General features: G+C 53.9%; 1 protein-coding gene across 1 annotated transcript in view; it reads right to left on the reverse strand.

Moving 5' to 3' along the window:
* COL4A1 (collagen type IV alpha 1 chain) overlaps window positions 1–27,882 on the reverse strand; it is a 157,077-nt gene that overhangs the window by 17,962 nt on the left and 111,233 nt on the right. Inside the window, exons 21-43 of the mRNA XM_047852731.1 lie at window positions 27,013–27,177; window positions 23,176–23,271; window positions 21,085–21,168; window positions 20,233–20,303; window positions 16,526–16,717; window positions 15,786–15,954; window positions 13,061–13,153; window positions 12,868–12,972; window positions 10,459–10,556; window positions 8,714–8,864; window positions 8,378–8,491; window positions 7,525–7,692; window positions 7,350–7,439; window positions 6,408–6,560; window positions 6,168–6,266; window positions 5,967–6,056; window positions 4,823–4,962; window positions 4,307–4,433; window positions 4,136–4,216; window positions 3,634–3,732; window positions 2,290–2,340; window positions 971–1,156; window positions 269–402 (exon numbers count right to left, since the gene is read on the reverse strand). Coding sequence (XP_047708687.1) covers window positions 269–402; window positions 971–1,156; window positions 2,290–2,340; window positions 3,634–3,732; window positions 4,136–4,216; window positions 4,307–4,433; window positions 4,823–4,962; window positions 5,967–6,056; window positions 6,168–6,266; window positions 6,408–6,560; window positions 7,350–7,439; window positions 7,525–7,692; window positions 8,378–8,491; window positions 8,714–8,864; window positions 10,459–10,556; window positions 12,868–12,972; window positions 13,061–13,153; window positions 15,786–15,954; window positions 16,526–16,717; window positions 20,233–20,303; window positions 21,085–21,168; window positions 23,176–23,271; window positions 27,013–27,177 — 2,756 coding nt within the window. The remainder of the gene's footprint in view (window positions 1–268; window positions 403–970; window positions 1,157–2,289; window positions 2,341–3,633; window positions 3,733–4,135; window positions 4,217–4,306; window positions 4,434–4,822; window positions 4,963–5,966; window positions 6,057–6,167; window positions 6,267–6,407; window positions 6,561–7,349; window positions 7,440–7,524; window positions 7,693–8,377; window positions 8,492–8,713; window positions 8,865–10,458; window positions 10,557–12,867; window positions 12,973–13,060; window positions 13,154–15,785; window positions 15,955–16,525; window positions 16,718–20,232; window positions 20,304–21,084; window positions 21,169–23,175; window positions 23,272–27,012; window positions 27,178–27,882) is intronic.

Consider the following 27,882-nt stretch of genomic DNA (forward strand, 5'->3'; position numbering starts at 1 on the left):
TTAACCCAGGCACTGAGCGGTGATCCTGTGTGACATTCCCCTTTCACAGTCCTTGTAAAACTGCACAAGAAAGAACGTGGGAACAGCAGCCTACTACGATGTCAGGAAAGACAGCTGATGGCCAGCAAGGGGCAGGAGCCCTCTCCAGTCCTGGAGAGGATTTAGGACTGTGACACCCGTGGACAGGTGGACACACACACACACACACACACACACACACCGTGCTGTGATCCTGTTCACACACAAGATCGACAAACAGACAACTCACAGGCAGGCCCTGGAATCCTGGATCTCCCTTGGGTCCTGGAGCACCGGGAGCCCCCGGCCAGCCTGGGTTTCCTTTGTCACCTTTCAGTCCATCAAGCCCGGGGAGCCCTGGAGGCCCCATGGGTCCCGGAAGCCCTGACAGGAGACACAGAAGTGACAATCTGAGGTGAGAGGGTGATTTTATGGATAAGTGTCTTGGGCTTGGCTGTCATCCCCGCTGCCCAGCTGTCCCCAACCAGGGGCAACAACAGTGGATCAGGCCATGTGAGCACAGCAGAAACCCAGCAGGTCCTCAAAGGGACAACCTGCTCAACGGGCAGAAAATGTTGATATGAATGCGCTGGCCCGAGCGTCTAGTGCCGGGGTATTGTCTCACACAGTGCAGGGCACGCCAGAATGACCATGTTCCAAGCCGCCACGGGTGGCTCTCATGCTCCAGTCTTTTCCAATAACGTCTAGTCTACCTGTAATCACTTTTCATATCTACCGTGTCCTTTCACAGAAAGGACACAGGCCTCCAGCAGAGGCCAAAACACAAGGGTCCCCAAATAGCGTAAGCAGTTTCAAGTTATAGGAAATGCTACAAACCTCTAAGTAAAAAAGTTCAATTGAAGGTTTAAGTATTTAAATCTCGTTTACACTCGTGTGTGTGTTTGTGCCTTCTGGTTCAGTCCCGACTCTGGCCCCGGTGAGACACCCTTACCTGGCAGGCCAGGCTGACCCTGTGCGCCCCGGTCTCCTTTAGGCCCCTCCACAGCGTGGCCCGGAGCTCCGGGTAAGCCCGGCTGTCCTTGTGGCCCCGGGGGACCCATGAATCCTTGCTCTCCTTTGGATCCGGGAATTCCTGGACTCCCGGCTTGTCCCGGGAAACCCACGTCGCCCTTTGAACCTAGACAACAAAACCAGTTTGAGATGGTGGGGAAGCACAGGGGAGAAGAGAAAGCCTGTACGTCGAGGAGGAGGGAGCTGGGCGAGGGGCAGGGGAAAACCAGAGCCGGGTGCCCTTTCCCCTCTTTATTGAGTGACACACAGGACGCGGACCATGGCTGACCTGGGGAAGAGTAAGCTTAGAGTATGAGAGCCACCTGTCATTCTTCATACTTTGTAAGGAAGTGTTCTGCCGAAAAGCCATTGGAATACAGGCTGAGAGGGGTCTGTGAGCACCTGCACTGCTAAATTAAGGGCTTGCTCCATCGACAGGTGAATGAATACACGAGTGATATTCTATCCACACCGTGGAACACTACTCAGCAAGAAATGGGAGGGAACTACTGGTATGAGCTCCAACACCCGTGAATCACAAACTAATTGTGCTGGGCCAATAAAGTCAGACTTAGAATAAAACAGGATCCTACTGATAGAAAATTCTAGAAAATGCAACCTAATCTCCAGTACCAGAAGACAGAGCAAAGGGTGGGGTTGAGGGATGATGGTGTTGGGGGGTGGGGTGGGAGGGCAGGACGGAAATGATTAGGCAGTCCAGGAAACTCTGGGGTAATAGGCATGTTCACTATCTTGAGTGTGGTGATATTTTCACAGATTATACATATATCAAACCTTATCAAACACAGACATCAAATAGCACTCTATAAATGCGTGTAGCTTACGGTATGTCAATGACAGAAATACGACGATACGCTATTTTTTGAAGTTTTCAAGGTAAGAACTTATAGGGAACAAAATTCCTCCATGTTTAGTTCCCAACATACCACCCAGACGTGACTAATAAAATACCAAATTTCCAGGATCGTTTCAAGGTTATTAAGAAACAATAAGAAAGGAGGGAAATAGAGTCGTGGCCAAAAATGGTCATCGGGCCTCTCTTGTGACGCTTCCTTTGCTTTTTCAAAAGTACAACGTCACCAGATGCTGGTCTGTCAGGGGCCAGGAGAAGGCGTGTGCCCCAGACCCAGCATCCTGTCACTGCTGCCCACTGCCTCCTCGCAACTGCCCGACCCACTCGGCCTGGGCCACGTGCGTCAGCGGCGAGTGGAAAGGAAGTACGCATGTAGCGAATGTTACCTTTCTCTCCTTTGGCCCCTGGGAACCCTGGGAATGCTCTTCCAGGCAGGCCTGTAAGACAAGGGTAAGAAGTCACATCCACATGTCCTCAAACAGTTGGTCCTCGAGTACAGCACAAAACCCTGTCGACTCTGCAACACCACCACGTAGAAATCAGCTCCTTGCACTCCTGAGTAAAATCTCGTTTCTGCAGTTGTTCTAAGAAGTCCTGGATGGGATGTGTATAATTTAGCACTTTTCTTAAGTACTTTTCAGCACACGACCATTACGGCATTTAGTAGAAATGCTCTGTACAAATAAGTGCTGATTTTCTACCACCATCTAGACACTAACAAATCGGCTGTTCCCAGACGACTGTCCAGCTAACAACGTTCTCGAGGGAGGTAGGGAGAGCTGGTGGTATTGGGGACTGGGGGGCAGCAAACACCGGAAAGGCCAGAAACGTGAGTAAGGGGCTTGCAGGAGGATGAACGTGGGGGGAAGGGAGGTATGGAGGCATTTTTATGAATTATTTTTTATGAGAAAATGAATGTTTGCAATAGAAACATAAGGGGTACAGAATGAAACAACGAACTTTTAGAAAGAGGCCAACCCTGGGGCGCCTGGGTGGCTCAGTCAGTTAAGCGTCCAACTCTTGACTTCGGCTCAGGTCACGATCTCAGGGTTGGGAGTTCGAGCCCCGAGTCGGGCTCTGTGCTGACAGTGCAGAGCCTGCTTGGGATTCTCTCTCTCCCTCTCTCTCTTTCCCTCCCCTGCTCTCTCTTTCTCTCAAAATTAATTAATTAAAAAAAAAAAAAGCAGGGGCCAGCCCTGCCCGCAGCAGATGCCCCAGGGCTCCTCTCCAGCGACACACCCACACCCACACCCCTGCCTTAGGCTCACCCGTCTCAGACCGCAGGTGTCATTCTTGCTACACACAGGCATTACCGTGTACGTGGTTCTTGTCGTCAGAACCTGCAGCCCCCCACAAGGGATGGGAGCAGATCGGAGGGCAAGAATTGCTCCCAGGACCCTTTCTCTAAAGGGGGAAAAGCCAGGCAGAGGAGGGACAGCCTGGACGTTCTGTGTGTGTCTCACTCACCCCCGGGAGTCCAGGTGTTTTGGGTCAGGCCCGTCAGTACAGGACCTGCCCCTCTTCTTATCCAGGCCTCTCCCCTTGTCCACACGAGTGTATAAACAGCCATAAGGACACGTGGTACAGATACCACTTTGTGCCCAGCCCCGGTCACTCAGCGTGGACTGGAGATCTGAGTGATGCCGACCCTGGAGCGACGCCAACCCCTGAGCAATGCTGACCCCGGAGGAGCATTTATCTCGCTCTACAGGGAGCAGAGGCCACCATACCTGGTTCCCCCTTCTCTCCCGCCGACCCCGGGATTCCGTCACTGCCAGGCTCCCCTTTCTGGCCGGCTGGGCCCGCGGGGCCAGGTTTCCCAGGAAGACCTCGGAGAGAAGAGCCACATTAGTCAGGTCTGGACCCTGTCACGACAAGATGCTCATTCCCGACAGTTCCCCAGGGAGCCGTTACCCCGTGCATACCCGGCATCCTCGAGGAATGCACCTCAAACACAAACATGCTTCTAGAACCTACTGGAGCCGCAATGCAGCCAGTTCAGCAGCTCTGGTTCTGGCTCCTGACTGGGGGCCACATCTTACAAAGGCCCCATGAGCCCCCCTAGACTCTAGACTCGGTCTGTCCATCTAAAAAGTGGAGGGGTGTGCCAACCCGTGACACTCTGGGGTCCACGACTTGTCACCTTGAGGGAAACTCCCAGCTTCGGTGGCCCCCGCCTCATCCCCACAGGCCCCCGTGTGTCCTCTGTCTCCTGTGTCCTCAGGTCTCTACCTGCCTCTCCCTTGACACCGGGAATGCCAGCCGATCCTGGGAGGCCTCTGTCCCCTTTATCCCCAGGCAAGCCGGGGCTTCCTAGAGGAAGAAACAAGACAGCAGAATGCCATCAATTCGAGACTTTGTTGTCTTTGGACCCAAGCTCAGAAGGAGGCCCGGCTCACCTACCTGGATAGCCAACGCTCCCAGGGGATCCTTGGGGGCCAGGGGAGCCAGGGATCCCCGGGATCCCCACGCTTCCTTTCTCTCCCTTCTCTCCAGGACTTCCCGGAAATCCTGCAACCCCTTGATCTCCCTGTGGGCAGACATCGAACCCGTTAATTTCGTACCTGTCCCCGGGCACGTGTCTGTGGGCCCTTTCTGGATAACACTATACGGATTCCACGTTCTGCTTTCTAGCGAAGAATTAAAGTCCACGTCTGAAAACCGGGGATAAGTGGGAAGCCCAGAACAAGAGCCAATTCTGTTTCTTCTCCGCACGTGTCTCCTCACCCTTCCCTTCCAGCCCTGGGCTGGCTGTCCCGCTTCTCAACAGTCTCCAGATTCTTGCCAAGGCAGGGGAGGTGCACAGAGGGGGCCAGAGGGACAATGTGCAGTAAATCAGGGGAGACCACTCTGAATCACCGAGTGTGTGGAGACGCTCAGGTGGCCACAGGGGGCAGTGTCCACGCAGGACATGGTTACCTTGTCTCCAGGCCGGCCCGGAATCCCAATGCCAGGGAGGCCTGCCTGCCCTTTCTCGCCCTTTGCGCCTTTCTCCCCGGGTAAGCCAGGGACGCCCTGCGGGCCAGGGATCCCAGGCACGCCTTTTTCTCCGGGTGTTCCTGTAAACACACACAATTAACACCTGAGTGCGTGCTTGGCGGGTGCTAATATTAAACATGGAAAAGCGCCCTGACAGCCACCAAGAACGAGGTGGAACGTGTGTGCCTGCATTTATCGATCCCTTAGTCGCGCAGGCAGACGCCGTCACCCGCACATTAGTGCCATGTTAGGAAGTGACTCTCCTGTCTCTTAAAGACCATCATTCTACAAAGACAGAGCAGACATACGGTAACTCCTTGGCATATTTACGTTGGCAGTAGTATGAAAAATGACTTTCGTGTTCCTTATTCTACAATCAATTCCCGTTATCCAGAAGGATCAGACGGGTCATGCGGTGGGCCAAGGAAAGCAGATGCATACCTGGTTTCGTGAGGTATGCTGGCAGCCAAACCTGTTTACAAGCAGGTGTAGACAGCAAGCTAGATGTTTCTACATGTCAAATGGAGCGATACCGTGCCTCGTGCGTAGGGAGGGGGCCGGCTTCCTGCCTCGGCTCCCCTTTCCCTGTGGATTCGGAGCCGTGCTAGCCCAGACCCACCCGAGGCCGGAGCTCTCCACCTCTCTCCAGCCCCGTCGCGGGAGTCGAGGCCAGGTCAGGATTGGGGCAGCAGAGCCCAGAGGACTCTTCTGGGCTGGTGCCAAAGGGCACTGGAGGCTGGCCTAGACGAGTGGGGAGCCAGACCACACCAGGGAGATGGTGGCCAGGTGGCCAGTCACTTGGAGGTGATCGAAAGGTGATGGTAGACAGCCCATGTTTTATTTGATTGAACTGTGATTTTTTTTTTTTTTTTTTTTTAGTAATGGTCACAGTGTCAGCCAAGTGCCATTGATCCCGAGGCAGGGGACCATACAGGACTGAAGATGTGCACTTGGGTAAAAAGTGCACATGCCTGGACTATGCCCTCGGGGAGACGCATGCCATCCTGCAGACCTGTCCCCGCCAGCGCGGGGACGGGACGTTCTGTTCTATAGAAAGAAGACCCCTTTTGTGAATCCAATGTACCTGGCAGGCCCATTCCACCAACCGATCCTTTGGGTCCAGGGAGCCCTGGAGCCCCCGGGGTCCCGCCGATGCCGGGGTCACCTTTAGGTCCTAGGAGAACAGAGGGAAAAGCCCAACAGGTTAATGCCTATGAAGAGTGCTGGGTGACATTCCCTTAGCGTGAGCTCCTGGCGCATACTGGGCTTGAACTTCACTCCGTACCTGGCTGCCCAGGATGCCCTGCCTGGCCGTCCTTTCCTGGCATTCCCGGGGTTCCAGGGTCTCCCCGGGATCCTTTATCACCAGTTGGTCCAATTTGTCCTGAAGGTCACAGAAAAGAATCATGATGACCACATCCACCTAAAAGACAACCTTGCAGAAACACAGGCTGGTCTGACGTTGCTGGTGCACCACTGAAGAGCTGGTCAGACAGGTGGACGTGCCTTCGCTTCGTCCGCTCACCTTTTTCTCCTTGGTCTCCCTTCTGACCCTTCATGCTGCCCATGTCCACCTTATCCATGGACCCAGGCTTGCCAGGGAGACCCACATCTCCTTTGTCGCCCTTGAAGCCGGGGTCTCCCCTAGGCCCCGAGGAGCCCGGGAAGCCGTGGTCCCCTGCAAAGGGAAGAGAAGGCACCTGGTGAGACACAGCGGTGACAAGGCCTGGCCCTCCTTCTGGCGGGCAGAGCCGCCAATGAAGAAGGAAGGCAGCATCACCAGGCAAGCGTCTGAGCTACTGGAAGGATCTGGGCCCTGGGTAAATGAACGGTAAAGCCCAGTTTTTAGAATTCATTATTTGCGAATAACTCAAACATGCATGTGACTCTGCTTATTATTAGTTTAAATAATTCACATCTCCCCTCTTTCCTAAGAAGCTTTATCTCACCTGTTCACAGTGCCTCTCAATTCTATACAAAATAAGAAAATGGGGCGTTTTCTTACTCTACTAAACAAAAGACGCTTTTTATGTCTCACAAAGTCTATTTCTTTAAAAACATATTTTGGGGCCAATTTCAAATAACCAGATAAGAAATAAAAATTAAGGCCTATATATTTGCCCCTGTTGCTAACGTGATTCTAAGGACTCCGTGCCAGTGACCTTGCATGACGGGAGATCCCACTGGCTCTAAAAAGAGCAAACACCTCAACCGTGCAGGTGAAGGAGCATCTGGAAACCGGTCTTCTCCCTGGTTGGGGCAGAGCACAGCCCCTGCCCCCACAGGCACGGGCATGGGCACAGGCACCGTGAGCTCCTACTGGAAGAGGGGTCTCCCCGACCCTTGCTTCACCTTCTTCTTTCCTCTGCCTCTTGGTACGAAATAGCACCTTCAACCCTTCCAGAGCTTCCAACAGACAGAGAGACACAGACACAAGACGGGCTCTTCTGGAGTGACCAGCCCCTACCTTTTTCTCCGGGCAATCCTGGCACTCCCGCCGGGCCTGGCGAGCCGGGTTGCCCCGGGGTCCCCATGACACCCATCTCTCCCTTGGGACCTGCGGCAGACGAGGGGCTGTGAATGCAGACTGCAGATGCAGGGAGTCAGGGACAGACAGGGGCAGGCGTTTACAAGCCGCTCACCTGGAATGCCGGGAAGGCCAGGCGTGCCCTGCTGTCCGGGAAGACCGGGGAGCCCAGACTGCCCTGTCAGGCCGGGCAGCCCTGGGGACCCTTTGTCTCCTTTGGGGCCCGGCATGTCGAGGCCTGGAAATCCGGGGAAGCCCTTCTCTCCCTTCAGTCCAGGAGGGCCTACAGCGGGTGGAGAGCAGGAGCGGTGAGCAGGGGGCTCCGCGGTATGCCCTTCTGTGTCCCGCCATCCCTTTCTGCAGGCGGCACATGAGTGTGTGGTCCACCCTAGGGGGCTGGGAAACTCCCACCGTCTCGGGCAGCCGTGCCGGGAGCCATGGGGGAGCCACGGGGGAGCCACACGAGCACTGTCCCAGACCGAGCCCTCCCTCCTGCCAAGCCCCTTCCCCCTCCCCGGGCCCTCCCCAGTGTCCACACCCAAGACCAGCTGCTTTTCAGTTGTGTTCCCGGCTACACTCGTGGGCCCCCAGCACCTTCTCCCTTCTGGGACTAGTTACCGAAGACCAGGGCGGCTCCAGGACCAGTTAGTATACGTTACCCACAACTACCAACCCCCCACGGAAAGGTAAGGTGGAGACACCAGTCATTCTGAATTAAAGGAAAATGTCATTGAATACACACGAAGTGGGGCTGGGTGGGGGGGTGCTCTCTGGCACGTAAACCAAGCTCAGGGAGAGGAAAAGAAAGATCTCCACAAACTCTGGTTAAGGGGGCAATCAGACCAGTCTCCCCAAAACAGAATCCCCTCCCCCCTTTATTCACTAGGGGGCTCTAGTCCCCACTTCACTCAGGCTCCCGAGCCGGCCCCTTCCCCTTGGGGAGTGGGATGTGGGGAAGGGATAATCACCTAAGGACCCTGGTGGTCCCTGTCCTCCAGGGGGGCCCATCGCTCCAGGTGGGCCTATCCCGGGAACTCCAGGGGCTCCCTTGGGACCTTGTAATCCAGGTGGTCCTGGGTCACCTGGATGGGAAGAAATTGTAAATGAACCGCACACAGACCATACGACCCACCCCCACAATCAGCCACAACAACACAGGACCGTAAGCTCTAACCGTCTGCGATTTTCATCATTCTTTCAACAAACGCAGAGAACCTAACAGGTGCCCCGTGGACACCAAACCAACAGGCCCAGCCTCCACCACAGGACTCCACCACAGTCCACATTTGTCTGGAAGAAGTTACCTCTGATTCCCTGGAGGCCTGGGGGGCCGATAACACCATGCTCTCCCGGAACGCCTGGTCCCCCGATGTTTCCCTTCTCCCCAGGTGTGCCAGGGATGCCGGGAAGCCCAGGCAACCCTTTGAGTCCAGGCAGACCGATGCCAGGCTCTCCCTGGAAATTCCCGAAACACAGAGAAGCCGGTTCAGCAGGAGAGGCCGGGATTCCATCCGGCCAACGGCATAAGTGCAGACGGTCGGTAAGAAGCTGTCCAACCTCCAGCCTACGAAGCCTTCACGCACCCATCCCCCTTCCGATGTCAATACAAATCGGAGATGGTTCGTTTTTATTACTGTTATTTTATGAAGGAAGAAAATCAAGGCTCCCCAAGGCTGAACGCCTTCCAGGTCACAGAGGGAGGATTCCCACCCGGGTCCCCGGCCCTCCACTCTGCTTTGTGTCTGTGAGGAGTGGAGTCCAAGTGATGGACAAAATGCCCAATGTGCTTTGTGAGCGGCTAACAGACAGCTTCCTACGAGGTGGCAATGTTCCAGGATGGGACCAAGACACCATTTATTGAGATTTTTGTCTCAGTGAAGGCTTTCGCCTCAAATTAAACACGGAAAGGATGTCATGAATCTAAGGGCTTTGATAAATGCAGACGATTGACAACGAAGGAAGTACCCTGAAGGCCCGAGGAACACTATGTCACCGGGCCCCCCTGTTGTCCACCGTGGCCACAACCTCCAGAGGAAGTGGCCACTGGAGGTTCTTCCACGCGTCCCAGCAGCAAATTCACAAAACAGAAGGAAGTGAATCCAAGGGACTTTTGAAAAAGCACAATACTTTAAATCATGAGCCAAATCCTTATCCCAATTCCATTTGCATTTACTAACTCATGAGCCTCACGTGTGCGAAGCAACCCGCAGGGCACCACCACGGACTAGTGTTTCACGAGTGCATCTAGTGCAGTTTATGAGGGGAAGCCGCATCAGCCACACAGATGGAGTGGGACACCGTGAGATCAGGTGTGTTTGAAGAGAGCGCTCCCCTGGGGTCACTGAGACACAGCTGCCTCCGTCGCCCGGTCCCCCACGGCCTCTGCCTGCCTGTGCACCCCTACCCAATCCCCACGGCCTCTGCCCACCCTCCTAACAGAAAAGGAACAGGCCAGGCCAGCTCTTTTGTTGGCAAGGTGAAATTGGTCAGCTATGCTCAATGAGCAGAATTTCAAGTATTAGCAAGTGGCAGAGGGATGTCTGAGGCCAGGAGAGTCCTTAAGTCCCTCGAGCCCAGGGGTCCCCAACCGGGGCCATGTTTCCCCTGGTGACATCTGATAATGTCCAGAGAGACAGTTCTGGTTGTCACAACTGGGGGCGGATGTGGGGTGCTCCTTCAGTAACTGTGGGCAGCGGCCAAGGGGGAGGTGGCTAAAGAGCCCACGATGTCCAGGGCAGCCCCCGCCACGAAGAATTACTGGACCAGAATATCAGTAAAGCTAGACCCTCCTGGGTTGCCATCACGCCTTTCAGGACAGTGGCCTTCATGCGGCTTTGTCCTGTCGCTCACAATAAGACCCGCACTGTACGCTGAGATACAGTTCACACTCAGGCAAGAGCACACTCACAGAGCCGAAACGTACGGTTCTCCCCCAAACATCAACCGCCACACACAGTGTGCTTATTTTCTATTCCGCGCGCCACATTTTATGTGTCTGATGAACAGCAAGGACGGGGAAAGAGCAATCCGGGGAATGCTCAGTACCCACCTTTTGGCCGGGCACACCCGGGTTGCCAGGCAAGCCATTAAATCCTGGGCGGCCTGGGCTCCCGGGAGGTCCCACGTCTCCAGGCAGGCCATCGACACCTGTTTTGAAGAGTCAACACTCACTACTGTCATAATGCTGGTCCCCACTTTCTTCACTGCCCTGACACTCGCTCATATGCCCCCGAACTGGCTGGACTGACCAACGAGGAGCCCTTCTGAGGAGCTTCTAAGAGGAGCCTGAGGCCACCCCAGCCACGGGGTGGGGCATCAGCCTGCACCAGTCAGAGCGGCTTGGGCGCCATGGACCGCAGGCCCGTGCCTGCCGCCTCTCCCCGACCCTCCCCTCCTCCTTTCCTCGCTAACCTCGGTTTCTCCGCCTGCCCCACCCCCAAGGGCACAAGCAGCCTAGGGTGGCATCTGGCTCCACTGTCCCCAGCACAGCAAAGGTAGGGGCCGCCTTGCGGGAGAGGCCCACCCACACCTCCCAGAGCAGACGCGCGTTTCCGCGGGACTTCTGATTCCGGAACACGGTCCAGTTTGAGCAGCCCCGCTGGGGACCACTGCTTCTCAAGCCACTGGAGGCCACACCACCGGAGGTGCGTGGGGCATCGGAGGCTGTCTGGGTCCCAACCCTAGAGGGTCTGGTGGGCTAAGGGCTATCCCGGGGCTCTACTGTGCACAAAGTCTATCCCGTGGGATGTGGAGGGTCCCGACGCTCGGGGATTTGTAAGTGTGCGGAAGCAGGTGCTGTGGGGCGGTTGTAACCGGGGAGCTGGACACACGGTGCACCTAACTGCCCACCAGCATCTGCATCTCCAAACCACTTCGTGCGAGTGGGCAGAGAGCCTCCGATTGGGAGACCTTACCACTAAATTCTGCCTGTCATGATGGTGAGATGGGGCTCACTGGGAACAGGGTTCATGGACAGGCAGAAGGTCGAGGCACTGTCCCTGTGACCTTGAGGGTGGCTGAGAGCCTCTGGTCTTTAAGCCTGACACAGGTCACTGTGTATGTGTGCGTGTGTGTGTGTGCATGCGTGTGCAAATGTGAATACATGTGCATGCATGTATACGTGTGCGCACGTGTGCATGCGAGTGTGTATACGTGTGGGTGGGTGTGCATGTATGTGCACATGTGAGTGTGCGTGTGTGTATACATGTGCGCATGTTTGTGTGCGTGTGTATATGTGTGGGCACATGTGCGTGTGTGCGTGCATGCACATGGTGTGTATACATGTGGGTGGGTGTGCATGTGCACATGTGAGTGTGCATGCATGTGTATACGTGTGGGCATGCGTGCGCATGCATGTGTGTACGTGCACATGAGAGAGTGTGTGTTCATGTGTGTGCACATGTCAGTGTGTGTGTACGTGTGCACATGTATGTGTGTGTATATATGTGGGCACGTGTGCGTGTGTGCGTGCATGCACATGCGTGTGTGTATACGTGTGGGTGTGTGTGCATGTGTGCATGTGTGTGTGTACGTGTGGGCACGTGTGCGCATGCATGTGTGTACATGCACATGAGAGTGTGTGTTCGTGTGTGCACGAGTGTGTGCGTGCGTATATACATGTGGGCACGCGTGCGCATGTATGTGTGTGCACATGTGCATGCGTGTGCGTGTGTGACGCAGCTCCCAGACGAGTGTGAAGGCCTGTAACCCTGACAGTGGGTGTGATGCACGCAGAGCCTCTGGACAAGAAGCTGGGGGCCTGGAGAGCTCTTTCCATGAGGTTCTGCACACATGGCCAGTAAAACAGGGGACAGGATGCCGGCCCAAATGGGAAAGAGGTGCCCCTCGCTGCTCACAGTGCCTGCTCAGTCCGCACCAAGGTGTATGATGGCAGGTGCCCCCACCAGGGCCTGCCTGCAGGGTTGACACACCCAGGACTTTGTCCTTCTCACCACCTCACAGATTTCAGAAAGAAATGCTGCTTCTGAAATGCCAGTCCCGTGGGGATCCAGGCTCCGTGCTGTGGGGGCCTCCTCCCATTCCCCAGCACCCTTCCCGGAGACCCAAACCCAGCCCGGCACAGTGCCGTTGCTCTGTGTACCTCTTGCACTGATGAGGAGAGCGCCCCCAACACCCCAAAGAGCTTCTGTCAGCTCCCCGGGCATCGGCTGGGCCCCTAAGGTCCCAGCCCCTCGTGACCAACACCCGCGGTGTGGAGGCACCACGTCACCCAGCGCCCTGGTGGGTGGATTCACCGCCCTCCAGACTTTCACAATCTTCCCTTAATGGCACATCACTACCTCAAGTAGTGTGTTTGTATCCCTCACCTCTTTCTCTCCTAAAATTTACATGCAAACCAACGGAAAGACCACAGCCCTCGGTGCCGACAGCTGGGCCTGTGTGGGCCATGAGTAGAGCTATGGGCCCACTCTGGGTGGGGCTTGTCCTCCGGGTTTACCTTTGGGGCCAGGAGGCCCTGGAAATCCGATTCCGGGCTGGCCAACAGCACCCTTCTCTCCCGGGAGGCCTGGCCTTCCCGGCGTTCCAGGAAAACCTCGGTCACCTGTTGTGAGCAAAACCAACCATCAGGGTGAGAAAAACGTGTCAATGTCCCAACTGTATCTCCAGACAAACTAGGACACTAAATGTACCTTGGGGTCCTTGGAAACCCGGGGACCCCGGAAGCCCTTGTGCTCCGGGGGGACCAGGTAGGGGCACAACTTGTCCAGCTTCACCCTTGGGACCTGAGGAAAGAGCATAGACACTGAGTGAGAGCCACCATCCTGTCTTGAGTGAGGACTCTGGGTGACAGCCTGCATCCTGTCCCGAGCAAGGACAGTGAGAGCCCGCATCCCATCCTGAGTGGAGGACAGTGACAGTCTACATCCTGTCCTGAGTGAGGACAGTGAGAGCCCGCATCCTGTCCTGAGCACACTTTGTACCTACAGAGAAGCCCCATGTGGATCCCTCCACTTCCTCTCTCTACTTTTCTAGAATCTTTCACAGCAAGCTCTTCCTGTTTTCCCCAAAATTTACATCCAGAAGAACCTAGATACCTGACACATGAATTCTCTAAGAGTCCAAAGTAAGGGTCACAAAACTAGAAAACGAGGTGAGATGACCATGGGTAATTTGTTAATTAGCCTGACTCAAAGCCAAAACACTTCACTGTTCAATTTATCAGACAAAACCAATTCTAAGCTGCTTTGAAGCCGACCTCAGTTCTGCTCGTCTAGTAGTAAATGACCTCTAGGACATGCTAACTGGGCGATCCGGCATGATCTGGAACACTGCAGCCAGGCAGCTGTGAGCTGTGTGAATGGTACAGGCACTGGTGCCTCAGAGATCCACTGGGGGTCAGGGCTCAGCTGCTCGGAAAGCACCACGGGGTCACCTCCAAGGACACCGCGTGGACTCCTCACACGCCCTATCGGAATTTAAGACATACAGGGCCTCCCAGGCATAGCCACCACATTCTTTAGCTAAAGGCTCTGGGAAATGCCAGCCGACTGACTCCAACACATATCTGCCATCAGTCCCACCCTGGGAATAAGCCTTTAATGTCACCAGAGTAAACAGGGCTCTGGCAGATCAAAGAAGTCTGGGTTTCAACCCCAAAGCTGACCGGGTCTGGATGGAACCCTGCAGAATGTGGACAGCTGACCAACAGCGCCATCAACACCTCCTTCAGGAACCTTCCTTCCCTCACTGCCGGGACGCGTCTGTGGCTGCCCCAGATGGTTTCTCTGATGCTAGTTTCTGGCCATGAAGAGTCTGATTCCCTTTTACAACTCTGCAAGTTTCCAGACCCTGCAAGCTCAAAGAGCACTTGAGCATAGTCAGGGGCTATGGCTACGGGGAAACGGATCAGACGTCCCTTTACCACGATTGGGGGGTCTTCCCAGGTCAAAATCTCTCTGCCCCCAAAGGAGTCACAAAAGAAACATTTCTGGGATGCTTGCTACACAAAGAACAACTATCAAGGGAACCGTAGCCCGCTGCTAGGTACCCCACCACCACACGAGAATGATGGTAAGATACACGTTAGGCCACTTGCACTTCCAGCAAAGACAGGCTGACGTTTCCATGCTGGAGACCTTGCGCATCTTAACACTACGACTTCAGGAAGTAATAGCTCCCGATGGGATAGGAACTGAAAGAACTTGGGCTGGATATATGGCTTGTGACAGAATCAGCAGATTGGTGAGTGCGAGGGCCACACGGTCATCCGCCCGTGTCAGTGGCTTCACTTTGTGTGTCTCAGCTGCCTGCAGTCAACCGGGGCCCGGGACCAGATGACGCAGCACAGAAGGTCTGCGCACACGCCTGCATCACTCACCCCTCGCCACGGGCATTTTGTCCTGTCCCGTCGTCACAAGATGAGGGGTTGAGTACAGGACAAGGAGGTACATTGAGGGAGAAACACATTCACACAATGTTTAGAACGCTGTATGTTTCTAACTGTTCTATTTCACTATGAGGTACCATTGGTGATCTCTTACTGGGCCTGGGTTACAGGTGAAACTGGGCCACACGTCTGTGTGTACAGGAGAAACAGCATACGTGGGGTTTCAGGCGTCCAGGGGGTTCAGGGGTATCAGGGGTCCTGGGGAGGGGGTGCCCGTTGTGAAATCTCTCCTGCCTAGTTCTTGTTTTGGTCCATTCGACTATCCAGTAACTACGTTGTTCAAGGTTCACTAGTCACACAGTTTGAACCATCTGAAGTCCTTTTGTTCATCTTTACAACTTTCGTGATGTTTCTTAGTCACACCCTCCTCCTTCTCTCCCCTGTGCCCAAGCCGTCCCTGGCCTCTCCTCTTCTTAGTCCAGGGTTTTCTAGGGAATGACGGGAGTATGCCATCTCTACGCTCAATCACGTTCTACTAGGCACTCCCGGGAGCCCGGGGTGTGCAAGGCCTGAGCCACCCCTTCTCCCCATTCGTCCCTGGGAACACGTGGGGCGTGAGGATGGGGGGAGAACACCCGTGGGAAACCCTCACATCGGCCTCACTCCGTGCATGCTGCCAAGCCCTGGACACTGAGCTCCGGGAGGGCAGGGTCACGCCTGTCCGTCTACCACACTCTCTCTGCTCAGCGCAGCGCTCACACAGAAAATACGTAGGGAAGCAGGCTCACGTTGACATCACTTCCACACAACAGGCCAACTTTAACTGGAAGGCACCATGTACTTATTGTAGGAAAAATCACCCACGAAGTCAAATTCTTTACAGCCAGATTCTGCACGTCACCCAGCCTGGCCCATCTTCTACGTTGACGGTACGGCCATGTGACGGAAGGGCCCGGGCTACGTCCACCTCCTGGAAGAACCGACACCCGACTCCCGAGCCCTGTGCTCTGTGCGACCTCGGGCCTCACCTGGCTGGCCTGGGGGTCCAGGGTTCCCTGGAAAACCCACTTGTCCTTTGTCACCAACGGGGCCGATGGGGCCAAACCCTGGAGGCCCAGGAGGGCCGATGTCGCCACGACTGCCAGGGAATCCAACTCCTCCGGGGGGGCCACGTTCTCCTTTCAACCCTACTGAACCCTGACCGGCAGAGAGAAAAAGACACGCTATCAGCAGACATCCCAATACACGTTCATGTCACATTTTCCACCGTCTTTGGTAAATAAGTACCAGGGGTTAGCTGGCTCCTGCTATTTATTTACTCCCACCCTCCGACAAGGGTCATCTGGCAGTTAATAAATGACCCTGGCTTTCTTGTCCAGGCTGGGCACTCGCCCTCCCGCCCCACACAAGGATACATTTCAAAGACTGAAGTATTTGTATCTGGAACTGACCTTTCAAGGATGTCTCGCACCCCGCTAACTTGAAACGCCACCTCCCACCTGACACCCGGAATCCGACACACAGACGTCTCTCTGGCGGCCCGAAACACATCAGGAGACGCCTATGCATGGTCACCCCTCCACCCCAGCCAACAGCATCAACGCCGACGTTCACACCCGTCAGTTTCTACATGAGCCACTGAATTAGTTCATGGGTAACAACGACCCATCCAAACAAAAATACGTAGACATGATTCAAATAACTCATTCCTGCGTTCTCTGCAGACCTGCTTCTAATGTGCGTTTCCCAAGGCTGGAGATGAACATACCGGGGAGCCTTTGGGGCCGGGCAGACCCGGGTGGCCGTCTCTCCCCGGAGTGCCTGCTCTGCCTGGCATCCCGGGCTGGCCTGGGAAGCCCGGGTCCCCTTTGTCTCCTTTGAGCCGTGCGTCGAAGTAAATCTCGCCAGGCTCTCCCTTGGCTCCGGGCTGGCCCATCAGCCCTGGCACACCTTGCGGTCCCTGCAAGCACAAAGCAAAGGCGTCTGTCCACAGAGTGACCCAGCACGAGCGGGGTTCAGTCCACAGTGATATCAAGAAGCCACCTCCCCGAAAAATGGTCACCTATTTCAGCTCCTTCATTCCGCAGCAGTCAACAGCTCTGTGACAAAGCCCTGATCTGACCTCGCTTCCTGTGCTCCTCTTGAAAACGCCTGGCAAAAACTCTGTACTAAGTATCCCGCACAGAGACTAGGTTAGGGCGGGGGAGGGGGGAGTGGTGCCCACGTTGTAGAGCAGGCCCCAGATAACCTGCCTGTGCTTACAACTGTTGACGTTCACACGAACATTCTAGCGACTGTCGGAAGCTGCTGAGTGCGGGGCGTCCTAGGCCCAGGAACCGGAGGAGGGTTTCTGGGTGCAGACAGGACAGACAACAAGGAGAGCAAAGTCTGGGTGTGAGCACGGGCCAGTTCCATCACTGTCATTGTGAGCAGTCAGCAGAACAGAAGGGACTTTCCCAAGAGACACAGCCTAGCACATTCCCCAGTTCCTGGAAAGTTAAATCAAGGAACGCCCACACCCACAGATGGTCTTTCCTCTGGCCGCTCTGAGAACCCGGGCTCACAAGGTTTCAAATCATCATCTCAAGTGTTTGTTCCCTCAGGCCTGAGAAAGAAAGCCCTTCAGCCTCCCTGCCCGACTTGGCGGAATTTAGACTCTGGGGACAATTCATTTCACTTGAATTCCGTCTCACCACTCCCTTGGAAATGGCTCTTGGATGTACGCAAATCACACGCACACAGAAAGAAAGGAAGGGGCCGGGACCTAAATTCATACAATCTCTAGGTTTTAAAGCAGGTACCATCGATCGTGTACCCACCATGGGTCACGGCCCTCGGCACGTCACTCCCGACTCTTCATCCAACTGCGCAGGGCAGAGACTGAAAGCACATAGCAGGTGAGGGACGAACACGCAGAGCACTTTGGCAGGGGGGTGTGGAAAACTCATTATTTAGTTAAAAGGGGTTGTGGTATTTTGGAGCACTTTCCCCCCAGGGAACATTAGCTCCTGTGGATCCTCAAGTCCCAGCTACACCGAGACTCCTCTGTGGAGCCCTTCCTGACGAGTGTCCTGTGTTTCCATGGTACAGAGCTCGGTCCTCATTACAGAAACTGCTCTGCTTTGTTAAGAACGCGTGTCTGCACACCTTTCTCTCCCATCCGTCTTTCAGGGCATGGAGGGCAGGCGTAAGGCTAACTTCGTGTCCTGAATGTCTGCAGCTAGGGGGGACTGGAGGAAGGGGGAGAAGACCTAGCAATATTCACCAGTAAAAAATGAACACCAGTGTAAGAAATCACCACCGGTGTAGATTTTTCTCAACCTGGAAAGATCAGTGTTCCTTTACGGTGAAGATTCACAGCCTAGGAACACAGTTTTCTGTAAGCACAGGGCGAGGAAATATAATTCTTTATCTTCATAATGGTGACCTCGCCAGCTATCCTTCAAGGAAGAAATCTTGATTCTTTTTTGAAAGGTGACATTTTGATCTGAGGACACCTCATGTGGTTTCCCTGCCCCGGAACATCTCAATCCTAGGCGATTCAAAGGTCTTTGGATCCACATCTCTTGAGAGAAGTGACGAGGAATCAAACACTGCCTTGAAAACTTGGCATTGGCTCCGTAAATTAGAGAAGATCCAGCGGCTACACAGGCTGCTTCTAAAGAGCACAACTCCTTTCAAGAGACCATCCCGATGACCGCGAAAGCCGCTCAGGTCCCCATCAGGAGCCAGCCTGTCCCTTGGTCCCCAAATCAAACACTCGGCTTGCAAAAGGACATGTCACAGAAATGCTACCTAAATCAAATAGGAAGCCAGAGCATTTCATCTCTTGTCATTATCACCTGCTTGCCGGGATGCTCTGCTGGTTCCTGGGCACCTCCACCAGCCCCCAGACACATTTGAAATAAGAGGACCCCATCTGTGAGCCAGGTAAGCCATGGAGTCACGGGACAGCTTCAAATCAAAGGAAAATTACTACCTTCTCGATTAAACTATTTACCCATAAAACAATTTTTCGAAACCTCTGGCATCTGCAGAAAGAAAGGAGCTCGGAGTTCCCAATGGGGAAGGCGTGGGGATTAGAAGTTCCGTCGTACATTCTCTTTATTTTCTTCTTCATGAGGACGTGTCCTCAACTGTCCTTCTCCCTTCTTCCTCTTGTCCCGTTTTTGTTAGATTGGGGGCTGGGGGGCTGGTGTCTGCATGGGGTTTCAGGCAGAGTCAAGGCAGGAAGTTTCCAGGAAGGCCAAGTAGATAAGGACCCTGTCCAGAGGTTAAAAGCATCCTCTTCTGCTTCTTCAAAGCTCTTCTGTCTTTGATCCCCACCAGAGCCATGGCTTCCCAGTTATGGGAACTTCTAATTTATTTAGAAATATTTTAAACAGTTGCGACTTCTAACTCAGCTCCCCAGGCACCAGGGACGTTCTGGAAGCAGAATCCCAAGATCTAACTTCAAAAGGAGAAAACGCATCGCTCAATCCCAGCTGCTTCATGGCTATGTCAACGCCCACTTCTGTCCTGACCTGCTATCATAAAAGCTGCCGGCGACATCCTTAAAGATTGCAAAGTTAAAGAGCTACCTCAAAGAAGGATAACGCTGAAGATTTGACTTTGACAGAAGAAAAAAGAGAGGAAAAATGGAAAAAAAGTCATGAAAGGAAGTGGAGAAACTCATTAATGCTTGCAAAGCTTAGAGGAACAAAGAAAATACGAGAACGAGGCCTTCAGGTTTAAACGCTTTAGAGACAGAGCGGACCACGTGCACCAAAAGCGCCCTTCAGTGTCTGAGATGATGACCGCTCCCTTCAATGGCTTCTTTTTAAACAAATGAGAAAAGTTTAGGAGCTGATTTTCATTTAACTGAAAGATTGCACATCGACTTAAGAGAGGCATCTCATTTTCAGATGCGGGAAAGCACCCCCACGGTAGATACAGGTGACAGGAATTTTCCGAACACCTCTGGGAGACGAAGAATGAAAATGTTCCAAACTCCTCGAAGGAAACAGGCCAGTGCTTGTCTCTCCACGGAAACTGCCCGTGCTGAACTTATGGCGCGTTTTTAAGTTACTGCTGTGACGGGCAATGCTCACGCAGAAGGTCGGCGGCCGACCTCAGGAGCGCGGCTGCTTGGAGGGGCCCCTGTGGTACCCCGGGTCTCGAGAGTCCCCAGAGACCCTGTGGGGAGGTGACACACAGCAGCCGCTGCCCCTGGACACAGGGACATGGCAACTGAATTCTGGCCAGGTGAGGAGAGAGGCGGTTGAGATGTGGATTCTGGCCTGAACAGTCCTGCTCACCCTCGGGTGGACATGTGGAGTGATTCTAGACTGTTCTAGACTGTTCTAGACAGCCACACTGGGCCAGCACCCCAATAACACTGCAGAAACCATGCTCACAAATGCAGCAGCATACACCTTTGTTAGCTGGCTCGGCAGCTACTTTTACTAAGTACTCCAACCAGACGGCTTTACTTACAGGCAGTCCTTCCAGGCCATCTCTGCCGGGTAAGCCTCTGTCGCCCTTGGCCCCTGGCTGTCCCGGGAAACCTTTAGGAAGACAAGGGAGGTAGGACACATCATGGATGAGACACATCCTAATAACCCCACACCTTTCCTTTTCAAGATTCAAGAGCACAGGGGCGCCTGGGGGGGCTCAGTCAGTTCAGCGTCCAACTTCGGCTCAGGTCGTGATCTCACGGCTTGGGGGTTTGAGCCCCATGTCGGGCTCTGTGCTGACAGCTCGGAGCCTGGAGCCTGCTTCAGATTCTGTGTCTCCCTCTCTGCCCCTCCCCTGCTCATGTTGTTTCTCTCTCAAAAATAAGTAAACATTGAAAAAAGTCAAAAAGTAATAAAAAAAGAATCAAGAGCATAGAGGGACCTTCATAGAAGCAGATGGTGTTTGAAGACTCCCAATGCAGTAGTAACGAACGTGCCCAAGGTGGACTCGGGAAGGGGAAAAGCGACCCCAGATGTGGACAAGAGCCACTGAAGCAGCTGGTGACAAGTGCCCCCACCCACACGCCAGGAACCGTTTTAACCAGAAACCTTCTGTTCATTTCGTTCAAGAGAACTCAATTTGTGGAGCTAAGGGAACTGTATGCTATCACCCTTTTGTTGGAAGGTCTCTCTGGTGCCAAACTGCAGGTCATCCGGACGACCTTCAACAAAGTAGGCAAATCCTGGAAGTGGGACCGAAAGTTTTCTGTTTTATGCTTTAGTTTTAAATGCAGAGATGTGTGGTCTCTCATGGCGTAAGATTCGTTTCAGTGTGATTTCCAACCCGCAGAAGCAAACTCTGGCCTGGTCCCGCTCACGTCCGGGGTCTCACCTATTTCTCCCGGGGGTCCCTGTGGTCCAGGGGGCCCACGAAGTCCTGCTGTGTCACAGATGAGGCAACTGTCTCCTTTCTGACCTGCAAAGGGAACACAGAGGTCCTCACATGCACGCGAGAATGCAAGTGTCTGCAGCACGGTGGCAGAACAGAAAATGGAGCCACTGTTAATGGCGTCCTGCTTCGGTGCAGTGTCCTTGGTCATCCAATACCCACCCCAGACACCTCTGCTGTGCTAACCGGTGGCGTGTGCCCGTCCCGGGGCCCGCCCGCCACCCTCCGCACACTTCACAGGCCACTGCCGGGGCACCGGGACCCTCTGCCCTGCACGAGGACGGGCGCTGCCTCGCCAAAAGGTGATCTGGAAATGAAGCTTGCTCACAGCCTGGAAAGATCTGGCTGCTCTAGTTTTGTTTCCGTCTTGAAAACCTCCCATCACCTTTCTCTCTGATGTTGCATTTTTTAGCGAACTCCACACCTGTAACTCCTGGACGTTAAACCTGGTTACAGGCTGATGGGTGACCAATGGGAATGAAAAGCCAGGAAAACGGGAACACATACGTGACCCGATACTGAGGACGGAAAGGGAGAGAGACTGCAGCACAGATAAAAAGGGAGAAAATGCCTCGTGGTTTTTTTTTTTTTTTTTTTTTTTTGGAAATTCTAACATCTTAGGTCTTGATTTTCAAACTAAGCCACAAGGCCATATGGTGTCTCAGATAAACCCGTGTCCTAAACCTTAAAATGCCTGGCTTCTAGGGACTCATCAGGGCACGGCGCGAGGAGAAGCCCCTACTACCGGGCAGTGACGGGCTGGCCCGCGTGCGCTGGCCTGGCCCGGACTGGTGCACCACAGCCCCGGCACTGCTAAGCCTGCTCCCCTCTGGCAGAACCTGCTGCTGGGAACAGCAATGGGACCAACACATACAGCCCGTGTCCCTGGACAAACAGGAGCCCATCTGTGGGACAGGGACAGCACAAGTCAGCTGGCAGCCAGCTAAGTTCTGGGCCGCACGGGATTCACACGTGGTGGTTCTACAGCAAGAGTGTGGAGGTCTCAGGACAAAGAAGCTTCCGACTCTGTGTCGTAAGGAGGGACGTCCCACCTCAGGAAGTACCAACCATCTGGTAACGAGAGACATTCGTTACAAACCAAGTATGCGTTGGTTTTTAATGACACCGAAGGCTTGGTGGCCCTCCGTGATGACTGCTAAGACCACTTCCACCTGTGAGGTTTACGTGGCTGCCCAAATTAGATGTTAGCTGCAACTGTTTTCCATGCAGCATTTGTGCCATTGACTTTGGAAGAGGAAGAAATCTGCAGAGGAAGGCCACCAATGGTGTCCAGTGGGGTTAGCTTTGGGGACAGTCTCCCAGTGGCTCTACTCTCTAGTTATTGAGACACTCATCAAGAGTGGACCGTCCAAGGGGCATGGCACTCTCAGATGGCACCACTGGTGCCATGAGAATCCACTGTCGGCACGAGTGTGCAGAGAGGCTGTTGTGTGCTGGGTTGGCGTTACGGCAGGCACTGGGAGATGGTGACCTTAACACTGAGAGACGAGGGCGTGGGCGGCCACCCCAGGCCGGCAGGTTCACTCACACCAATTACAGGAACAGGGCTCAGAGGACTAGGGAGTGTTCTGGACACACATCTGTGACTCACTTGAAAGAAAGCCATTCGTTCTCTGAGAATGGATCTTCCAGACTTTGAACCAAAAGACTGAGCTAAGATATCAGTCTTAGGGTTTAATCTGCTGGCCGTTAGAGGGTAGAGCGGTTACGTGTCAGGACCGGGGCTCCCTGTTGCCTCCCAGCTGATAGCTCTCTGTCTGTCTCTCTGGTCTGTTTCTCTCTCTGTCTCTATGTCTCTGTCTCTCTCTCTCATCTCTCTCTGTCTCTCTCTCTCTCTTTCCTGGAAACCCAACAATGGGACATCCCGACAGAGCTATAGGGAGACACATCCTAGAAACAGACTTGGACAGGAGTTCCGAATAAGGGAAGAGCACGCTCATGCTCCCCGTATGCAGAAATATGTCACATCCCCCAGCACAATCATCATTTTTTTTAAACATCGGCATCTCTTACCTTTTTCTCCGACTTCGCCCGTCAGCCCTGGTTGCCCCGGACTTCCGGGGGCACCTCGGTCCCCTGGCGGTCCAGGCTGGCACTCCACAATTCCATCTGGAATGGATTTTCAAAGTTACAGGACCCTTCCCACCAGACGGAAACCAGGTATCTACACCCCCTCTTCACCCCACCCCTACTGCGATACCAAAGTACATCAGGCTATTTGGTTCGTGCCGGAAATTCAGCTTCAGCTTGCCTTAAAGCGATCCTGGAAAGTTAATTTGAACACAGGCCCACACAGCACCCATCCAACCTCTCAACACCGTCACTGCTAAAACATCGATTTTACGATCCTAAAGCACCTCTCAGTTCATCAGCCCTGTCCTGTACCTTCCTTCGTTTTCACCTTGTAAGGTACACACCTGGGTCCTTATTCTACAGATTGAAAAACTAGCCCAGAAAAGCGAGGCCGTACATTTGCGAACTGAAAGCCGAGACTTGAAGAACTTTATTATTTTTTCTTTTCCTCAGCAAATTTACAGCAAAGTCATCATTGTTTCAGAGATGCAGGCTGTCCATGGGGACACGCTTCTAACCAATTCTGAGCACCACGCACGTAAAGAGGCATGAAAACAAACTGCACTCGTGGAAACACCATCTGTCGGGGGTTCTGCTAGAAAAAGCACTGCTTCGTAGCTCAGACACGCGGTGATAGAGTTCACGTCTCCTCGTCCAGTATCTTGGAAGAAGAACGACAGAGCCAACAATTCACCCCAGGGCTCCCCCTTGGGCGCTCGGGTCCTCACTGCAGACTGGAGCCTGGTGAGCGAGCTGCGTCCGAGCAGGAGGGGAGACGGCCAGCAGAGAGGCCGTGCCCCTCACCTGATGCCCCGTCCCCACACCCTGACTTGAATGAAGCAGCCAGAATCACCTTCCTGCCCCCCATCCCGGCTCTCTCCAGGGCACAAGGCACCAGACGGGCAACGGTGGGTTTGCTCTCCCAAACAGAAGGCCGGACAGAGGGCCTGAACCTTCCTGCTTGATGACTTCCTTCAGAGCTCAGAAGAGACTGGTTGTTTCAAGTGTGTGCAAACTCCAGTCCAAGGGAGACAGAGAGAGTTCTTGCTTTGTCTGTGGGTTCGGGGTTTATGTCTTCCCGGGGGGCTCCTGGAGGTACAGCGCTGGCGGTAAGGAGCCCTGAGGTGGCGATTGCTCTGTCCCAGGGTCCGCCCACGGCTGCTGGGCCCTTCCCGCTCTTGAACAAAGTCTTGTCATTTTTATGCTTCCAAGAGCAGCCCCTACACTATCTGACCGTGAGGAGCCAGCACCGCCAGGCTGTGTGAGCACTGGGGAGTGTGAGCTCCCTGATCCTACAACTGCAGGCACATGGACACGGGCAGACATTTGATCACTCACTTCTTTCCTTTTCCAGAACGCATCTCCGGCCAGCCTCATCTGAGGCAGAATCCCTCACACCCGTAAGAAAGCAACTTTACATCCTTGTGAAAATCAATTTAAAACAACTTGAAGATGGGGCGCCTGGGTTGGCTCAGTCCATTAAGCTTCTGACTTCGGCGCAGGTTGTGATCTCGCGGTTCATGGGCTCGAGCCCCACATAGGGCTATGTGCTGACAGCTTGAAGCCTGGACCCTGCTTTGGATTCTGTGTCCCCCTCTCTCTCTGCCCCTACCCCGCTCATGCTCCATCTCTCTCAACTATAAACACTAAAAAGAATTTTTTTTTAATAACCTCAAGTCTAAAGCAAGAACATGGTGGTGATTTCTGAGCGGTTCTAAGACGCAAGTCCAGACCGGACTGTTACTGCTCGGTGGGCACAGGTGAGCACAGGGCAGGGCGGTGCAGAGACCTCTGCCTTGTGCTGAGGAGCTACTGACAGGCCCCCAGGGGGCAATTCATCTTAAGACATCGCCTCTTTAACATACACTGTGCAACTGAACAAAAATCTCATTTATAGATGAATCACTTAAGGGGCGCCTGGGTGGCTCAGTCGGTCAAGCGCCCAACTTCAGTTCAGGTCATGATCTCACGGTTTGTGGGTTCGAGCCTCATGATGGGCTCTGTGCTGACAGCTCGGAGACTGGAGCTGCTTCGGATTCTGTCTCTCTCTCTCTCTCTCTGCCCCTCCCCACTCACACTCTGTCTTTCTCTCTCAAAAATAAAATAAGTGTTAAAAAAAAAACCCAAAGTTATGCAGATGAATTACTTAATTAACATAAACAAAATGGGACAACATGGCATGGGGATGGCAGATGTCACACTGCACTCAGCTGACGCATCCTCCTCAACTAACAGCAGTGGGAAGGTCATGTTTTTACATGAAATTTGTTCTTATTTTGGTACTGAAAAAAAATTACACGTATCGAAAAAAGTTCTCCCAGATTTCCCCACGGTTGCATGCCTCATCCCCTTCAATTTTTGCCTCTCACTCCACTTAAATTAGGCCCATGACCCGAAGCACCCTCACCCAGAACTTGGCGGTCCCTTCGCTGCTCGTGTTTAGCCCGCACCTGTCACTCCTGCAGACCACATAATTCACTTGGCTTCCACTCCCCCACGGGATACACACCCAGGAGGGCAGGACTGTGACAGTGCCTGGGGTACCTGTTGAGTAAACCTGTGACCCCGAAGGCCCCTTGGCCACTCACAACCCTCTCAGACACATGGAGAGAAAGTGACTCGGGGCTGAATGTCATAGGACTTCACTATCATCTTCATTCTCCACCTTTCCCAGATCCGTGGGAAAAAGGGGGGGCATCCCTGCGAAGTCACAGACCCACCCCCGCCCTGGGCACCTTGACAAAGAAAATTCATGCTGATCCTTTCCCAGTAAAGCTTCACACCTGGAATCAACTGTTCCCTCCAGTTCCTATCTGGCCTCCGTATGGAGCCTCGCCCAAGAGAACTCCCTTTCTTAAAGACGTGTTTGGGGCGCCTGGGTGGCGCAGTCGGTTGAGCGTCCGACTTCAGCCAGGTCACAATCTCACGGTCCGTGAGTTCGAGCCCCACGTCGGGCTCTGGGCTGATGGCTCAGAGCCTGGAGCCTGTTTCAGATTCTGTGTCTCCCTCTCTCTCTGCCCCTCCCCCGTTCACGCTCTGTCTCTCTCTGTCCCAAAAATAAATAAATGTTGAAAAAAAAAATTAAAAAAAAAAAAAAAGACGTGTTTGAATTCTGGCAAATAAGCCGCCTGGTACTTGCAGCCATGGCCCCCCCCCCCCCTTGCGTCAGCCCCACAGAAGACCAGGGTCTCCAGTGCTCGAGGCGCACATGCTGCTTATGAGAATCTCACATGTTCCCGCTGGAGTTAACTCCTCTGAAGTCTTACATTCTGCATTGGTGTCACTCTGGGGCCCCAGGACCCCATTTACTGAATCAAGAGTTTAACATCCCGTGCTCAGCTCTGACAGTGAGCTGATGCGGGAAACATCCACACAAAGTACCATTCGACTTAGAAGTCGTGCGTTCCATCCCCTGCAGACCCCTCTTTGTTCGCGCGCGCGTGTCTTAGTGCTAATCTGTGTCTCTGGATAAACAGGAATGCGTCCCGTTTTCAGCTGCCTTGCCTTTTCATTTCGATGCCCAGAGCCTCAGAACTGGCTGGTATGTTTCTCATTCCTCTGACCAGGGTTACTGTTTTATAGTTCCATCCCGTAGCATGACTAGCATTGCAAAGATGCTAAGTGGGACACAAATCACTCACAAAGCCTGGGACGCCCGGCCTTCTGTATCCCACTAGAACCCTGGAGCGCAGCCCCCCCTCCCCGCAACACCCAGGCAGCTCTGCCCGGCACCCGTCCCACACCAGACACACGTGAACTGTCCTGGAAAGAACTTACTTGTGTGACCTGGCTGTCCAGGGGGCCCAGGAGGCCCGGGGGGACCCGGGAGCCCGTCCCTTCCACTTGGTCCCGGCAAAGACGTGCCTGGAAACCCTTGGTCACCTTTCTGCCCTCTTTCACCGGGAAAGCCAGGAGCACCTGCCAGCTCTGGTACCGGGAAGCCTGAAACCAGAGCAAAATGTCACCATCATCGTGTGAGCTCAGCGTCTGCCACACAAATTTTCCTAACTCGGTTCAGGGTAAAACAAGGTGTCCCCATCACCAAGAGGGGAACTGCTCTAGGTAAGTAAAAACGAGCTAAATTTTCAGGCCTCCCACCACATGAAGGTTGCCAGGCAAATGCCTCCTACAAGTTAGCTTTAAGGAAAAGGACTTAGCACACAGACGCGAAAAACCTGTGAGTTTCTCTTGGTGCAAATAGTATTCCCACTGCATGAATGAAAAGGCTGTTGGGGCTCAATTCTATTTCCACGTAGAGGATAAGGCATAAAAATGTCACCGAACAAAAGCAGAAGTGGGACAGGAGGCCTAGGGGACGGGAACTGCGTCGGCAATCTACACGGAACAGCCAAAAAGTTAAGACAAATAAGGTGGTCTGGTGGAGCCTGAGGTCAGGCGTGAACGTGAAAGCCGAGTTCGGCTGCTGTAAATGTTACAGGACAAGATGACAGGGCCCCTGGGATGCGCACCAAGAAGAGCCGGCAGAACACCAGCTCAGGGGCTGCTCTACCCTGGCCTCGAGGTGGGGGACTGACAGCCAAGGGCAGAGGCAGGACTGTCACACAGCCTTCAATCAAGAGCAGAGCAGCGCAGACACGAGGGATACGAGGGATGACAGGTCCCAGGAGCGGAACTGCAGCCATCCAT

Source organism: Prionailurus viverrinus, chromosome A1, assembly GCF_022837055.1.
Source record: "Prionailurus viverrinus isolate Anna chromosome A1, UM_Priviv_1.0, whole genome shotgun sequence".
In the NCBI taxonomy this organism is placed as follows: Eukaryota; Metazoa; Chordata; class Mammalia; order Carnivora; family Felidae; genus Prionailurus; species Prionailurus viverrinus.